Below are 14,358 nucleotides of genomic sequence, written 5' to 3'. Positions count from 1 at the left end.
GGCACCCTGTGTAAACTTGAGCTCAATCAAAATATTGCCGGTATGTAACTCGCACCATGACCCATTCACCCCTGTGCTTGCTGATCAACATTGGTTTCCAGCAATGCTTCGATTTTATAATTCTCATCCTTATTTTTAAGTTCCTTCATGATCTCACTCCTCCTTTCTGTGGAACCATCTCCAATCCTACAACTCTCTCAAATCCTTCTGCTCCTCCACTTCTGACTTTTTGCAGGGCCCCAATTTTCCTTGCTCTGTCAATGGTAACTCCCTCAGTTCTAAGCTTGAGAATTCCTTCCCTTAGCCACTCTATCTTCTGCCCTCCTATAAGATGTTCCTTAAAACTCACCTTTGACTGAATTTTGTGGTTGCTGTCCTGATATCTCCCTTTATGGCTTGGTGTCAAATTTTGTTGGATAATGCATCTGTGAAGCAATTGGCTCCAACCTCTGGAATTTTCTTCCCTAAACCTATTTGTCTGGTTTTTTTTATTATGCTACTTAAACTACCTCTGACCAAACATTTGGTCACTGGTCTGAATATCCCTTTCTGCCCTTTGGTGTCAAATTTTGTCACAGCACCACTGAAGTGTCTCTCAATGCTTAATCATTTTAAACGTACTATTTAAATGCAAATTACTATGTTTGGAGGAAAACAGCATCAAGCGTATGAGAGCACCATCACCTCCAAGTCAAACAATATTCTGACTTGGACATATGTCACTCTTTCTTCGTTGCTAGATCAAAACTCTGGAACACCCTACCTAGCATGGGGGTACTGTCACCACACAACTGTGGCTTATGAAGGTGGCTCATCACAATCTTCATGGAGGCAAATACAGATGGGCAATAAATACTGGCCTGTTTGGCAATGCCCACATCTGCAGAAGGAATTTGATTTTAACTTTATTATTTTTTAAATAGAGCAGATAAGAACATAAGAAATAGGAGCAGGAGTAGGCCATCTAGCCCTTCGAGCCTGCCCCACCATTCAATAAGATCATGGCTGATCTGAAGTGGATCAGTTCCACTTTCCCGCTTTCTCCCCATAACCCTTAATTCCCTTGTCTATCAAAAACCTATCTACCCATGACTTAAATATATTTAGCGAGGTAGCCTCCACCACTTCAACGGGCAGAGAATTCCAGAGATTCGCCCCCTTTGAGCGAAGAAGTTCCTCCTCAACTCTGATCTAAACTGTCCCCCCCTTATCTTGAGGCTGTGCCCTCTCGTCCTGCTACCCTTTCTAAGCGGGAAGAATCTCTCTACCTCTACCCTATCCATCCCCTTCATTATCTTATACGTCTCTATAAGATCCCCCTTCATCCTTCTAAACTCCAACGAGTACAGACCTAGTCTATTTAGTCTCTCTTCATAGTCCAACTCCCTCATCTCTGGTATCAGCCTAGTGAACCTCCTCTGCATTCCCTCCAGCTCCCCTTCACTTTGGGTGCTCTGCTCTGTTGGCCTTCCTATGTCCTCAAGTCAGCCAACGTCCCTTGTTGGATGGCACTCCCAGAGGCGGCAGCTTGATTGGTTTCCTCCTGGAAAATTTTGCCCACTGTCCTATCAAATGCATGTACAGGCTCTGATCCGGAAATGGGCCCAATGTCGGGCTTGCACCTTGAATGGGAAAATCCCATCTATGGTGTCAATTGAAGATGTTCTTGGATAAAAGACTATGCCATCTCCTAGGAAATGCAGGCTGTATTTGAGGATAAAAAGACTTAAATGAACCTATTGGCAATACTGCAAAACTACTTAAATCACGGATAAGATGATGCTTGAAAGTTAAGATGAAAATAACTTTAATGAGTTTCCAGTGTTCCACTGTGGGCAAGAGTTAAATTAGAAATCCAAAAGTTGTTGGAAGATAGAAATTGGAAAACATTTAATTCCACTATTTAATTCCAATCTTGTGACCATTAGAGAACGTGAATTGTATTCTTGTCATTTTAAACCAAACATCTGAATCTACAATTGTTTCAACGATACGTTGATCCTGTGTTTCTTGAACAATCATTCAAATGTTAACATTGTAGGTGTACAGAAATTCTTGTTGTTTGAAAGCATGTCTGCATTTTAAGTCTGGAAAAGCTAAACAATGTTAAATTGCTCATTTTAAATCCAGCAACAAAAGTCTGAATACCTAATTGTTGAATCTCAGTTTTCCTGTGGAATTTAAATCCAAATGATCCAGCTTTTGCATAGGAAGATCAAATGAAAATGTGAAGTAAATGTTCTATGCCAGTTTAATTTTATTTATAATCTAGTGGGAATCAAGGCTACTATTATGTTTATCTTTTTTTTCAGCTAAAATAACCCACGTCAAATTGAACACTGCCAAACATACTGAGAGCACTGCATGCTTTGCTGGAAATGATTACTATTGTACTATTTCCTGTTCCTCAGGACTTTGAGAGCTGGGCCATAGAATTCCTAATTAAACTTCCTCAAAGGAAAGCTCTGCAAAAATGATGTCAAGCTACTCACACTGATAAGCGTAGTGTGACCTTTTTTTATTAAAAGATGCTGGTGAGGATTTGGATTCATGTCGGCAATATTACATTTTCTTCCAAATTCCAGAATAAGGAAGGATTACGCAGAGGGTTTAGCAGAAATGCTTTAGCAGATTTGGACCAGACTGACTGTGTCTCCTGTCTTAGCCACCAGACTGCCTTCAAAAGCAAAAATGCTCCGAATTGCCCCCTCAATATCTATAAAGTACAATGTTTGTCTTTCGGATGAGATGTTAGGCCATTGCCCCTTCTGATCTTCAAGGTGTTCAGAAAAGAACCCATGGCACTAATTAGAAGAGGAGAAAGCAGAGTTCAGGCGATATCTGGTTAACGTTCATTCCTCAACAAATATCACCAAATGCAGATTATTTGATTATTAACCCTGGTGGGATGTCACCAGGGCCAGTGCAATCAGGTGAATCAGGCAACAGGAATTGTGGGGGCGACAGCTGTACGTGGCGTACTGGCACCGTGACAAAAAACTGAAGTGACTTCTGAAAGTTCAAAATTATAAGCATCTTAATTCAATAATTTGAGTGCCCAGGCCCTGGGAACAGGGCACTAAGTTGAACTGTTCTGTGCCAGCCTCTCTAATGTAGAATATAGTTAATTTATATTCAGTCATGTGCAGGCAAAAGAATGAGTGGTGCAGCCAATTGAAATGCCAGTTAGCTCAGAGTTCTATAGTTCATCCATTCAGGATGGCAAGCTCGTGGGTAATGATCTCATGGTGTGGGTGTTGTGGTCTCGAGAGATGCAGGAGCGGAGTTCGTGAATCTTAAAGGTACCAAAGGAATATGGTGTCCTAAGAGAAAAGCGGTGGGTTGAGAGTTAGGAGTATGAGACCACCAGAATGAAGGCAGACTGCAATAGCTCAACTTCCCATTGAGTTGTTTGACGTTCTTTAGCGGCCGGTTGTATGAGATGGGACTAACTTGGGTTTGCTGCTACAGAATTTTGATACAATGCAATTAATTTCATCTGACACCTGGTGCCACTCGGTCAAAATCTACACTGGCAATGGTGCCACTCGTTTAAATTGCTGGTTACCCAAGAGCGGAGGTAAGGTCTCGGTGGAATTGTTGTCGGTGCAGACTCGATGGGCTGAACGGCCACTTTCTGCACCGTAAGGATTCTATGAATTCTTTATTTTCAAGCTACCATTCAGAAACTAGGCATGCTCCTGGATGGTAGTGTTGTGATGCAGATTGTGGTGTCATGAGAAACATGGGAGCAGAGCATGCCAATTTAAGTGGTGCCAAGGCCAAGGGAACATGATAGTGCAGAAGCTGAGAAGCAGTCAGCAGTGGGAGGCTAAAACTAGAGCAAGGGCTGAGGGCAGGCCATGGATAATGATGACCTGTGAGTTTGACAATTTTTAGCAGTTGTTTTAAGAGTGGGACCATTATCTTTTTCGAAAGTTAATTGTGATGTGGAGAGGGGATGTGCCAGGCTGAAAGTTGGCAACTACTCTTACACCAATCCCAGATGTTGCTGTATTTAAATTGGCTGCCACTTTTAAGCATATTGGAACAATAACTAGACCTCAAAGACCTTCAGGCTGTGAACAGCTTTAGGATGTCCTGAGATAGTGAAAGGTGCTATATAAATGCAGTTTTTAAAATTTGTTCTTTCTTTGCAAGATCTCTAATTGAGCAATTTGGATATTTCAAGAACAATATAATTTCCTTTGTTTTGTTTCTTCCACATCTTAGATATATTAAAGCCATAAGTCTGCCAAATTGAGTATCCAGAGCAGTCCACTTCAATATCAAACTGTTACGCCAATGCAATTTAAAGAGCGTCAAACTTAATGAGTAATGGTCTCTAATCAAACTCTTGATTCCATTTAATTTTGGTTAGCTTAAGTTTGTTTTGGTGCCAATAAACAATTCCTTTCTAACATAACTAGACCTAGCCAGTGAAGTGTTCCAGTTATCCAATTATTACTGCTGACCAAACACTATTTTAAAAGCATATGCTCTGATCCAAATTGGAAACAACCTACTCTGCAAGTTTAAGAACATTAGGTTGCGAGAGGGATTAAAACTAAATCAACTTTGCTCTTACGAACCAAATCTATTAAGTGACAATAATATCACCTTGAGTTTTATCTGCTGGCCTAACTGTTAGAAGTTATTTATATATTTAAGAAAAATCTAATAAGCAGTAACTGCAAGAACTCGCAGTAATTTAACTACAAAAAATGTAATTATAAAACTAAGCCCAAATGAAACAAATCTACAAATTCAAAATTTTCCTTTTGGAAAATATTCAGTACTAATGCAGTACTGAGTAGTGCATCCAAAGTAATGTTTCCAAAGACAGAATGCCTATTAACTGTTTTGCACTATGGCAGTTGTGACTCAGTATCTGAGCTCACTACACCTTATCAGTTTTCAAAATTAAAACTTTCTCTGATTAGAGTAGGAAAATATTGGTGGACATCCCAGAAATCATAACTATGCACAAAGGGAAGAATATGGCTGGTGTTATGTGTGGGTGTCTGTGCTTACTGGTAGGTGTGAAAGTTAAAACTTTTAGCTGGCAGTAATTGAACTATGAAGTTTAATTTCTCTGCTTAGTAGAAACAGATGCCTGTATTCTGCATTTAAAATGAGTCTCCAAGCTAACAGCACGTTTTAAAAATCCTGGCAACTAATGGGGCCCTTGTGGTTCTTGTGTATCACTTCATTGTTTTCTATTGTATGAGACAGCATTTCAACATAAAAGCAAGAACTTCCAACTGCCATTAAACTTGTTAATTATTTTTAAACTTGCATGTGTGCAATAAGTATATATTATCTGCAATCTTGATGTAAACACATTCCCCTCGATGCTTTGATCGAAGTATACCTGGGAATGAGTTATAAGAATAACATAATCAAGAGGATTAGAGGAAGTCATAAATGTTAAGATCGTCATCTGAGTTCTGCATTTATGTGACAGCCCCTGATTCATTACCAGGTATCTGCTGTTTAAATAGTAATGGGTGATTACTAGGCCATACTGTACAGGGAGTTTCAGAAGAAGCAGCTCAATGTAAAATTGAGACCACAGCCTGCTTTTCTCAACTCTCTAGTACAGATGAAATGTATTAATATTTGATCGCATTTGCAGCTACTGTTGGAGACACAGCCTTCGGTTTCTGGTCCTTTGCAGCTTTAAGTCAGTCTTATGCCGTAGCCAAGAAAACTATGAAGGAGGTAATTGGATGTCCTTGGTGTTCTCAGTCAGGCCTGTTGATTCTGAATTGAATTTAAGTTAAAAGTGTTGAACCAGTATGAGAAAGCATTTTAAGATACTCTTTGAATGTAAAATAACCATCTGAATTCAATCAACTATTAATCGTGTTTTAAGGACCTTTTTTATGGGGCTGCTGTAGACAGCAATAGTGAAATTGGTAGCAAGTTTTGAATATAAAAGGGGTGATGTTTTGGAGGATGGAGGGAACAAGCAGCACACGTCCTGGTGGTTTGCAGCTGAACATTAAACAGCAGTTCTGTTTCTGCTTATAACTCGACAGCAGCAGAACCAAAGGCAGCAGTGGCAAATAAGATAGTCCGTGCCACATTGAGCTGCAAAAGTGCTTCTCTATTCTTCCCTATGCAAACACTAGGATGATTTAATCATGCCACATTTATTTGCAGCTTTCTCCAACCATTAGTTAAAGTGGAGAACTAGAATTTTTTTTGGCTGCATGCTCTGGCTTCTTGTTTTAAGCTGTCATGCTACTACTCCCTTCGTTGTGGCTGGAGAACTTTAATACTAAGATGAGTGGGATAGTGAGTTGCAATGAGGAAATAAGGAATTTACAAATGGATATGGATAGGTTAGGTAAGTAGGCCAAAATGTAACAGATGGAGTTTAATGTGGATAAGTGTGAGATTATCCATTTTGGTCAGAAAAATGGAAAGGTAATTGGAGAGAAACTTCGGGGGGATTGATGCAGAGGGATCAGTGTGTCCTGGTGCATCAATTGGAAAAAACTAGTGTGCGGGTACAGTGGATAATAAGAAAAGCAAATAGAATTTTGGCATTTATATCTAAAGGAATAGAGTGTAAAAGTGTCGCTGCAACTATACAAGGTATTGGTGAGACCCCACCTGGAGTATTATGAACAGTTTTGATCCCCTTATTTGAGGAAGGATATAGTGGCATTAGAGGCAGTTCAGGAGGTTTACTAGAATGATAGCAGAGATGAGGGGTTTGTCTCATGAAGAGAGATTGAGCAGTTTAGGTCTATATTCTAGAGTTTAGGAGAATGAGAGGCGGTCTAATTGAGGTGCATAAGATGATAAAAGATATTAACAAAGTAGACATAGAGTAGATGCTTCCTCTTGTGGGGCAGTCTAAAATAAGAGTCCATAGTTTTAGGAGATGAAGAGAAACTGCTTCTCTCAAGGGGTTGTTGTTCTGTGGAATTCAGTGCCCTAGGATACAGTGGATGCCAGGACAATGAGTGAATTTAAGGAGAGGACAGACAGATTTTTAATTAAAGGGTTGAAGGGTTATGGAAAATGGGCAAGAAAGTGGAATTGAGGCTGAGACAAGATTAGTCATGATATTGAATGGTGGAGAAGGCTTGAATTGCCTACTCCTGCTCCTAGCTCTTCTGTTATTATGTAACAAAACTGCGTTACTCCCAGATATGAGAGAATGGCCTGCTGACAGCCATGTTTTTTGTCACCATTCACAACTGACGCTAAAACCATATTATAAATAGGATAATATTACAGCAAATCTGGGCTGTTAACAATCAGGATGAATTGTTTTGAATTAAGTAATTAATAGTCCTTTGCTCTATGCTGGACATGGTCATGACTTTGTCAAGCGTCAGTCAGTGGGGAGCTGTTGTAAACCCTGCTGGCGTGAAACACTCCTGGTGGGTCCTGGGCCCACTAATCAGATTCAAATTGTGATTTAAATATTTTAATCAGCTCCGTGCCAATTTCTGGCATGGAGCTGATGATCTGTAACTCCGGCGGCAGGAGACTTGTGGACGCTGTGGAACCCAGCGGGAAGCCTGCTACACAGCCTCCGCTTATGTCTTCTGGTCAGCTGCACTGCTGAGAGAATCACCCGCATGGATTGTTCCTAGAAACTTAGAAAGTGTTGTCAACTATTTTCTATTTCGTCCATCTGTTCTCCATTCAGTCCATTATGTAGATCTGTTTTAAGTTCACTTTCAGGTTTTTTTTGCTATAATTCTGTACTCTTGCATCTCCACTTGCAGGGATTGTTCGTGGAAACCAAATTCCTTTCTCAAATATATACATGATGGTCGGTCATAGATCTGAATCCTGGTAGTTAGATTTTTTTTTATTAACTCTGAAATTTGCTGGTTTTGGAATGTGGTGAGCCTGTTCCATAATAAATACCATCTTTGGACAAAGATTATGCACAAGGATAGCAAGAAACCTGTGGAACACGTCTACCTTTCCCTTCCTTCCAAAATGTTGAATTTTTTTATGTTGCTGTGAGAGGCCCTATTCTGTTGGTATGAGAGCAAACTCTTGACCTCTCTCTCTACACGGTAAGTGACCTTGCTTTCCAGGACAATAAACCTCTTGGCTCCAAGACAACAAAATGCCTTTGAGCATTTGAATTTTTCTTTTTACTCCTTGATATTTTATAAATTTCAGAGGTTTTGTAAAATAGGGAATTATTCTTGTGGGAAACAAAATCTATTCCATCATCTTCACTTTATGTAAAACACTTGAATTAATTGATTTCACCCGGGGAGAAGATCAAATTAACAATTAGATTCCATACTCCTGGATAAAGAAGGGGAATGTCAGACTGTGTTGCCATTCCTGTTAGCTATTTGGTAAATCCTGAACTGCTTTGCACATGCGAGTAGGTGTGTATTTTCAATACTTAGTGTGCATGATGATTAATCAATTGGGTAAGGAACTGGGACTCCATCATCGGCTTGGCAATGAGAAAGTACTGTTTCCCGTCAAAGATCGCTGCATAGTTAAATATAGCATGCATCAGATGAAGGTCAACGCTCACTCCATCATCACTTAACAGTTTGCCACAAGTACACCCTCAAAGCTGCATCCCCCATCCCATCAATATGAAATTTCCATGTTCCGCAGCAGTTGTTCTATTGAATGTGTTGCAAATTATGGACTGTGGCAGCACTTTCTGGTAAGTGGATTGAAAATTATCAGCTTCTTCAGATATTTACTGCCAACTGAAAAAGGAACATTTAATTCTTTCAATCTGATCAGCCAATGAAAGCGCAATAATTCTTGATTCATTGTGCTACCCAGTCTCCTTTAGTTCTGTCTTGATTTTGTTTTATTGAGAAGCCCAGCTCAAAAGACGAGGCCCCGTAGTGCAAGTTATCGACACAGTTGACAAGAAAACAAATGATGATGAGGTAAATCGGGAACCATCAATTAGGTATATTGGGCACTATTGATTAAGTGACACCAAATTTGGGTTTTTTATAGTTTGTAGATAACCAGAAGCAGCAAAGACTGGGGGAAATAAGAAACCTCCCTGTTTAGGGGAGCTGAGAAGGCCAGATAGGTAGGATATTGAATCTTGTATCAACCTTGTGGATGGAGGAAGGGGAGGAGAATGTGTTAGATGATGTATCAGCAGTTTAGGGAAAAAGAGATGAAAGGTTAGAGGGGGTACTATATTGTACTGATTAAATGGTTATACAAGAAATGTTGTGACCGAATGGCTGGTTACTAGAGGTGATAAGGATTGTGTTTGAGCGGTCTTTCATTTTATTCTGCACAGTGGTTTTGAGAGAAACGCTGGAAGAATCAGACTGACCAATTCACCCATTTCAGTTTCTGCACTTCGCTAGCAGCATTCTCTCTTTTCTGTTTCAAAGGCTTGTTGAGATAGGCAGTGTGTCATATCATCACTTCTTTTGCATGGTTTCTGTATAGTTTACTTTTGGCCAATCTTTATTTTTAAATTCTTTGCTAATTATTTTGACTGCTGACATCCTTCCTTCTACTACAAGAGTGGCTGAAGAAAAGACCTGTTGCAGACTAATTTAAAATGTACCTCTATTGAATGACATTTGTCTTGATAAGTGACACCACCGCCAATGTACCTCTATTGAATGACATTTGTCTTGGTAAGTGACACCACTCCCCCATCCCCAATATTTAAATATAGCATAATATTCAATTCATTTTACATATGAATCCCTTTATTAAACATGGTAAATTAGCTGAACAAGGGCAGTGTATAATGAAAGTGATTTACAAAAAGTGTTGGTGCAAGTCATCACAGTATTCAATGTGTCAGGAAAACAGAGGGAGTTTTAAGTGATCCATATTTGAATTGTTAAATACTAGAAATAAGGTATAGATTTAAGAGGGTATAATTAGTATTTTGTGTAGGAAGAGGTACAACTTTCGCTAGATGCATGTTAAACAAAGGTATTTGCATGTATGAGAGTTTTTGTGCAGTTCAAATAGGGTTTATCTATTATGCTGAGAAAGTTTACAACGTAAGGTAAATCAGCCACTGGGGAGATGAAATAAGATGTGCTTAGCAACTAGGGCTCACTTTGAGAGAGAAATGTTTTAATGTTTAATTGGATCCAGGCAGATGGAGATAGGAAGCTTTAGCGTGAACACCTCTCGGCTCTGCTGGAAGCAGGAAAACTACAATGGAGGAAGGGGCAAGAAACACATCTGGAGAAGCTAACAAACAGTTAGTCCTAGAAACTAGAAGTTTCCAGGAAGTTTGGAATTCAAGCAACTAAGAGGAACTGCCATTGGAACAGGGTACTGGTCATCGAAGCTCAAGACAGAGCTGGAAGTGCAGACCTGAGTCCCAATGGCTAGAGAAAAACCAGACTGAGATCAGAACAGTCCTAAGTTTGGTGTCCTTATTTCCAGCTTTTGAAAACAATCGTATTCTGTTAGAGACTGAATACCTGTGTTTTGTGTAGAAGTTTGGATGTTGTGGTAATTTGAGGCACAGTAAGTAGTCTCACAACACCAGGTTAAAGTTCAACAGGTTTATTTGGTAGCATGAGTTTTGAGCATTGGCCTTCATTAGGTGAGTTTGGTTCACCAGCAAGGCATATATACTCTTCACTCACCTGATGAAGGGGCAATGCTCTGAAAGCTTGTGCTACCAAATAAACCTGTTAGATTTTAACCTGCTGGCGTGAAACTACTTGCTGTGCTTACCCCAGTCCAATACTGGCAACTCCACATCGTGGTAATTCAAGACAAAGGTAATCCTGAAAGTAAAATTGGAAAAACTTGGAGGATTTTGCCAAACTCCTTGCTAAAACAGTGGAGAGGAAGCCTTGTTTGAAAGGGTAGTTGGAAAACCTGGAGCCAGATCCTTGATAAAAGCAGCTGAGAAAAGCCATTCTTTGAAAGAAGAATTTAAAGTGCATCTCTTTGAGAATGGAGTTTGGAAACATTGGTATGATCGGTTGGGTTACAGGGACTCTGTGTTCCATAACCTGTGTTATCCTTAAAAATCTGTGTACATTTGTGAAATAGATAGGAGTGAAGGAGAATTGTATAGTAGTTAAACTTTTTATGTTTGATAAATGTTTTTGCTGCTGTTAAAAGCTAAGTGGCAATCCTGTGACTCTCTTCATCCATGTTTTCTAAACAAAAGTTAAAGTTACGGTCTTTTGAGCCAGTGTCCCAATTGGGGATCTTCCTGTCCAGCTATAACATCAACTGGGATCATAACAAATGGAAAATGTTCATATCAAAAACAGACTCATACATTTATTTTCTAGGATATGCTGCATGTGTTTTGCAGAAGGATGTGGAAGTACTACTGTTTTTTTTTAATTTATATTGCCTTCATGTTCTTCCATGTGAAAAAAGATGGATAGAAAAACTGTACACAAATTAGAGACACATGCGGTAGAGAATTAGATGCCAGCCATAATATCTTGCTTATGTAGTGAACATCTTTTTTCATTAAATCAGTAAGCATAAATATATTGCAAATTCTTCCCACTGTTAGTATAGATTGTGCCTAATACAGGAGAATACTAGGTTACCCAATAAAAAATAATAAATGCATTTGATCTCACAAAGTCAGGGGTGTTTTATGGATAATTTGAAGCAATGTCCATATGACTGATTTATTTGTAAAAGTACAATATATTTCAAACATTCCTCTGAAACAGACATACGTCTATGTTCCAAGAGCAGTGTTACATTTCAGTAACTGTTAAAATCGACAGTGATTTAACTATTTACACCCACTTTTTTTACTTTCCTCTTTTTTCTTTCATTAAGGTGATTGTTATTGACAAAGGGAGGATAGTGGAATGTGGTACCCATAAGAACCTTTTGGAAAAGGGGGGAATCTACAAGAAATTAGTTCTTCGTCAACTGACTGCAGGCTCAGTAGAGTTTGGAGGTGATGATTTCCAAGATGATGCTTCTTTGAATGGTGTACACACAGAAGATGCCACAGACTCTGAGAAAGAATATTGGAGCTACACGGGTATTGATGAGGGAGGACCATGAAATGGGCGCACGATAATGGACATGCCAGGAAGCTTTAAGATATGTCTTGTGTTGGAGGATGGAGAGCAAATGCAAATGAGCATTGCTCTTAAATTGCCTTTGAACATGGGTAGCTCATTTGATCGTAAGAGTTAACTTGCATTAAGCTTTTTTTTTCCCTATCTTAAAACTTAAAGTATGGAAAATTTCAACTGTTAGATGTCTGAGCTCGTTCAATTTCCAACAACATTCACGTTGATGTCATGCTCCGCTGAAAATATTTCTGGTTCATAAAGCTGTTGTGTTAGCCACCCTATGCAATGTGTACCAGAATAGACAAAGAAACTTTTAATTATTCATATGTGAAATTATAATTTGCATAGAATGGCTGAATGTAAATTGATTCCTTGTTTGCTTTCTATTAATATGTATGTGTTGTAGTGATAATTTGGGACTGTTATGCATGAGAATTGAACCTAGGCCACAGTCGCTACATTTGTTATATTTTTGATGTAATTTTGATAAGAAGAGTAAAGTAATGCTGCCTTGTCACTGAGCCATTACAGTGATGCTCACCATGGGTCCATTCAACTTGCAAGCAGTGTCTATAAATGGCTTATAATTGCACTTTGTTGTTTGATAGGAAGCTACCTTTTGTAAAAAGAGACAGCAAAATCATCCAGCTTTTGTTTTCATCTTGTCAGCTTACTCCCTCTAAAACTACTGATGTACCAATCTATAAACTCTAGCCACAAGGTACATGATTCTTCAGTGATAGTAACCTATTCAGTCATCGTTAGTGATCTAACGCTGTCCACAGTCCAGCACAGAGCACCGGATAATGATGAAGAGCAAAAGACATCCTGTACTCCCTCTGCCCAACCCCCCACGCCAAAAGAAACTATCATCCCCAAAGAGTAGAAGACAACCCAACCCCTGTAAAAAAAAAAAGAAAACAATTGATGTCCCGAAGCTGGCTAATTGCAGCACTCCTTTCACTGTCATAGCAAGGATCAGCCAAATCAATCCACACACAAACCAATCCACAACTGACCTGATCCATACAGTTCAGTGACTCGGTTGATAGATTCACCGGACTACCTCTCATTTTCATTCTAGTTTAACAGTGTTTGGACTAATTGAAGAATTGGGTCCAACTATTTGGAGAAATGTATAAAAATTTAGAAGCAACAGTTGTTTTTAGATTAAATTATCCATTTTATTTCCATAGTAGGCATTGAAAAAAATAATTTGCAACGAGTACATGATATTGAAATTAACTTTAGTATTTATTTATGAAATTTGTCAGCACTGAATTATTGTATCCAAGTTGCACTCCTGTGTTGAATTTTCCTCTTCCTGACTATATAGCAAGAATTGCCTGTTTCCATAGTGTTCAGTTATGCAAATGAGAACAAATCTCACATCAATACAGGTATCTGATATTGTCTTAATTTATATTTAAATCAAGAAAACTTTTAAAAATGATGACGTGTGCAATTATATGATATGCACTTTATATATCAAAATGCAAAATTGTACTTGTTAATTCTGTGCTGGTGTGGTGCTAGTTTTAAATTTGTGTATTTGAAATTGATGAAGTGACTGTAGGTCTGTAGTCCTGAAACACATACTTCATGTTCAAAAATTTCACTAATCTAATATAGCTGCAAAGTTGTTTAAATGTTTATTATAAATAGTTGAATTAAATGGCAATAGAATTAGAAAGTTATTGATCACAAAACAAATACTATTTTTCTGTTAATTATAAATAATAATCTGACGTCTACATTTGAAGAAATTACTTGAATTTGTACCAAGACTTGTGAGAAACTGTGATAGTATATATTTTGAAGTAAGCTGTAATTGCCAGAGAATTGCATTCATTTTTCTGTTTGTTACCTCAAGTGTATTCTGGGCTTATATATTAAAATACATTGTATTTTATTTGTCAAATGTATCCTTTAGTGTTTTCACACCCTTCCTCCCAATATTTGTAACTCCAATATCACCAACATGTGTCAAGCACAAAAATAATTTGCAGTTGCTGCCTGGTCCTGTTCCGCAGCTTCTAAATTGGGATGGCATAGTGGTTAGCACAGCTGTCTCAGTGCCAGGGACACGGGTTTGATTCCCAGCTTGAGTCACTATTTGTGTGGAGCTTCTACATTCTCTCTGTGTCTGTGTGGGTTTCCTCTGGGTGCTCCGGTTTCCTCCCAGTCTGAAAGACTAACTGCTAACTTTCTACTTTTTAACACAACTATATTTTATGAATATACAATGAATCTAAAAAAATGCATATGGCAGAATACAAATGTTATCTACCCCTTGGGGATTCCCCATTTATTCTTTTATCGTCTTCCC

The 14,358-nt window shown here is 38.7% G+C and overlaps 1 protein-coding gene across 3 annotated transcripts in view; it reads left to right on the top strand.

The window, feature by feature from the left end:
* Positions 1 to 13,907, top strand: part of LOC145355826 (ABC transporter B family member 1-like) — a 178,973-nt gene extending 165,066 nt beyond the window's left edge. For all 3 annotated transcript variants that reach the window (XM_080208229.1, XM_080208228.1, XM_080208231.1), the window contains one exon: positions 11,782 to 13,907. In XM_080208229.1, coding sequence (XP_080064355.1) covers positions 11,782 to 12,015 — 234 coding nt within the window. In that variant the 3' untranslated portion in view covers positions 12,016 to 13,907. The remainder of the gene's footprint in view (positions 1 to 11,781) is intronic.
* Positions 13,908 to 14,358: the final 451 nt, after the last annotated feature.

Source organism: Carcharhinus amblyrhynchos, chromosome 20, assembly GCF_965287045.1.
Source record: "Carcharhinus amblyrhynchos chromosome 20, sCarAmb.v2.hapA, whole genome shotgun sequence".
Lineage (NCBI taxonomy): Eukaryota > Metazoa > Chordata > Chondrichthyes > Carcharhiniformes > Carcharhinidae > Carcharhinus > Carcharhinus amblyrhynchos.
This window is presented reverse-complemented; position numbering and strand designations above follow the sequence as displayed.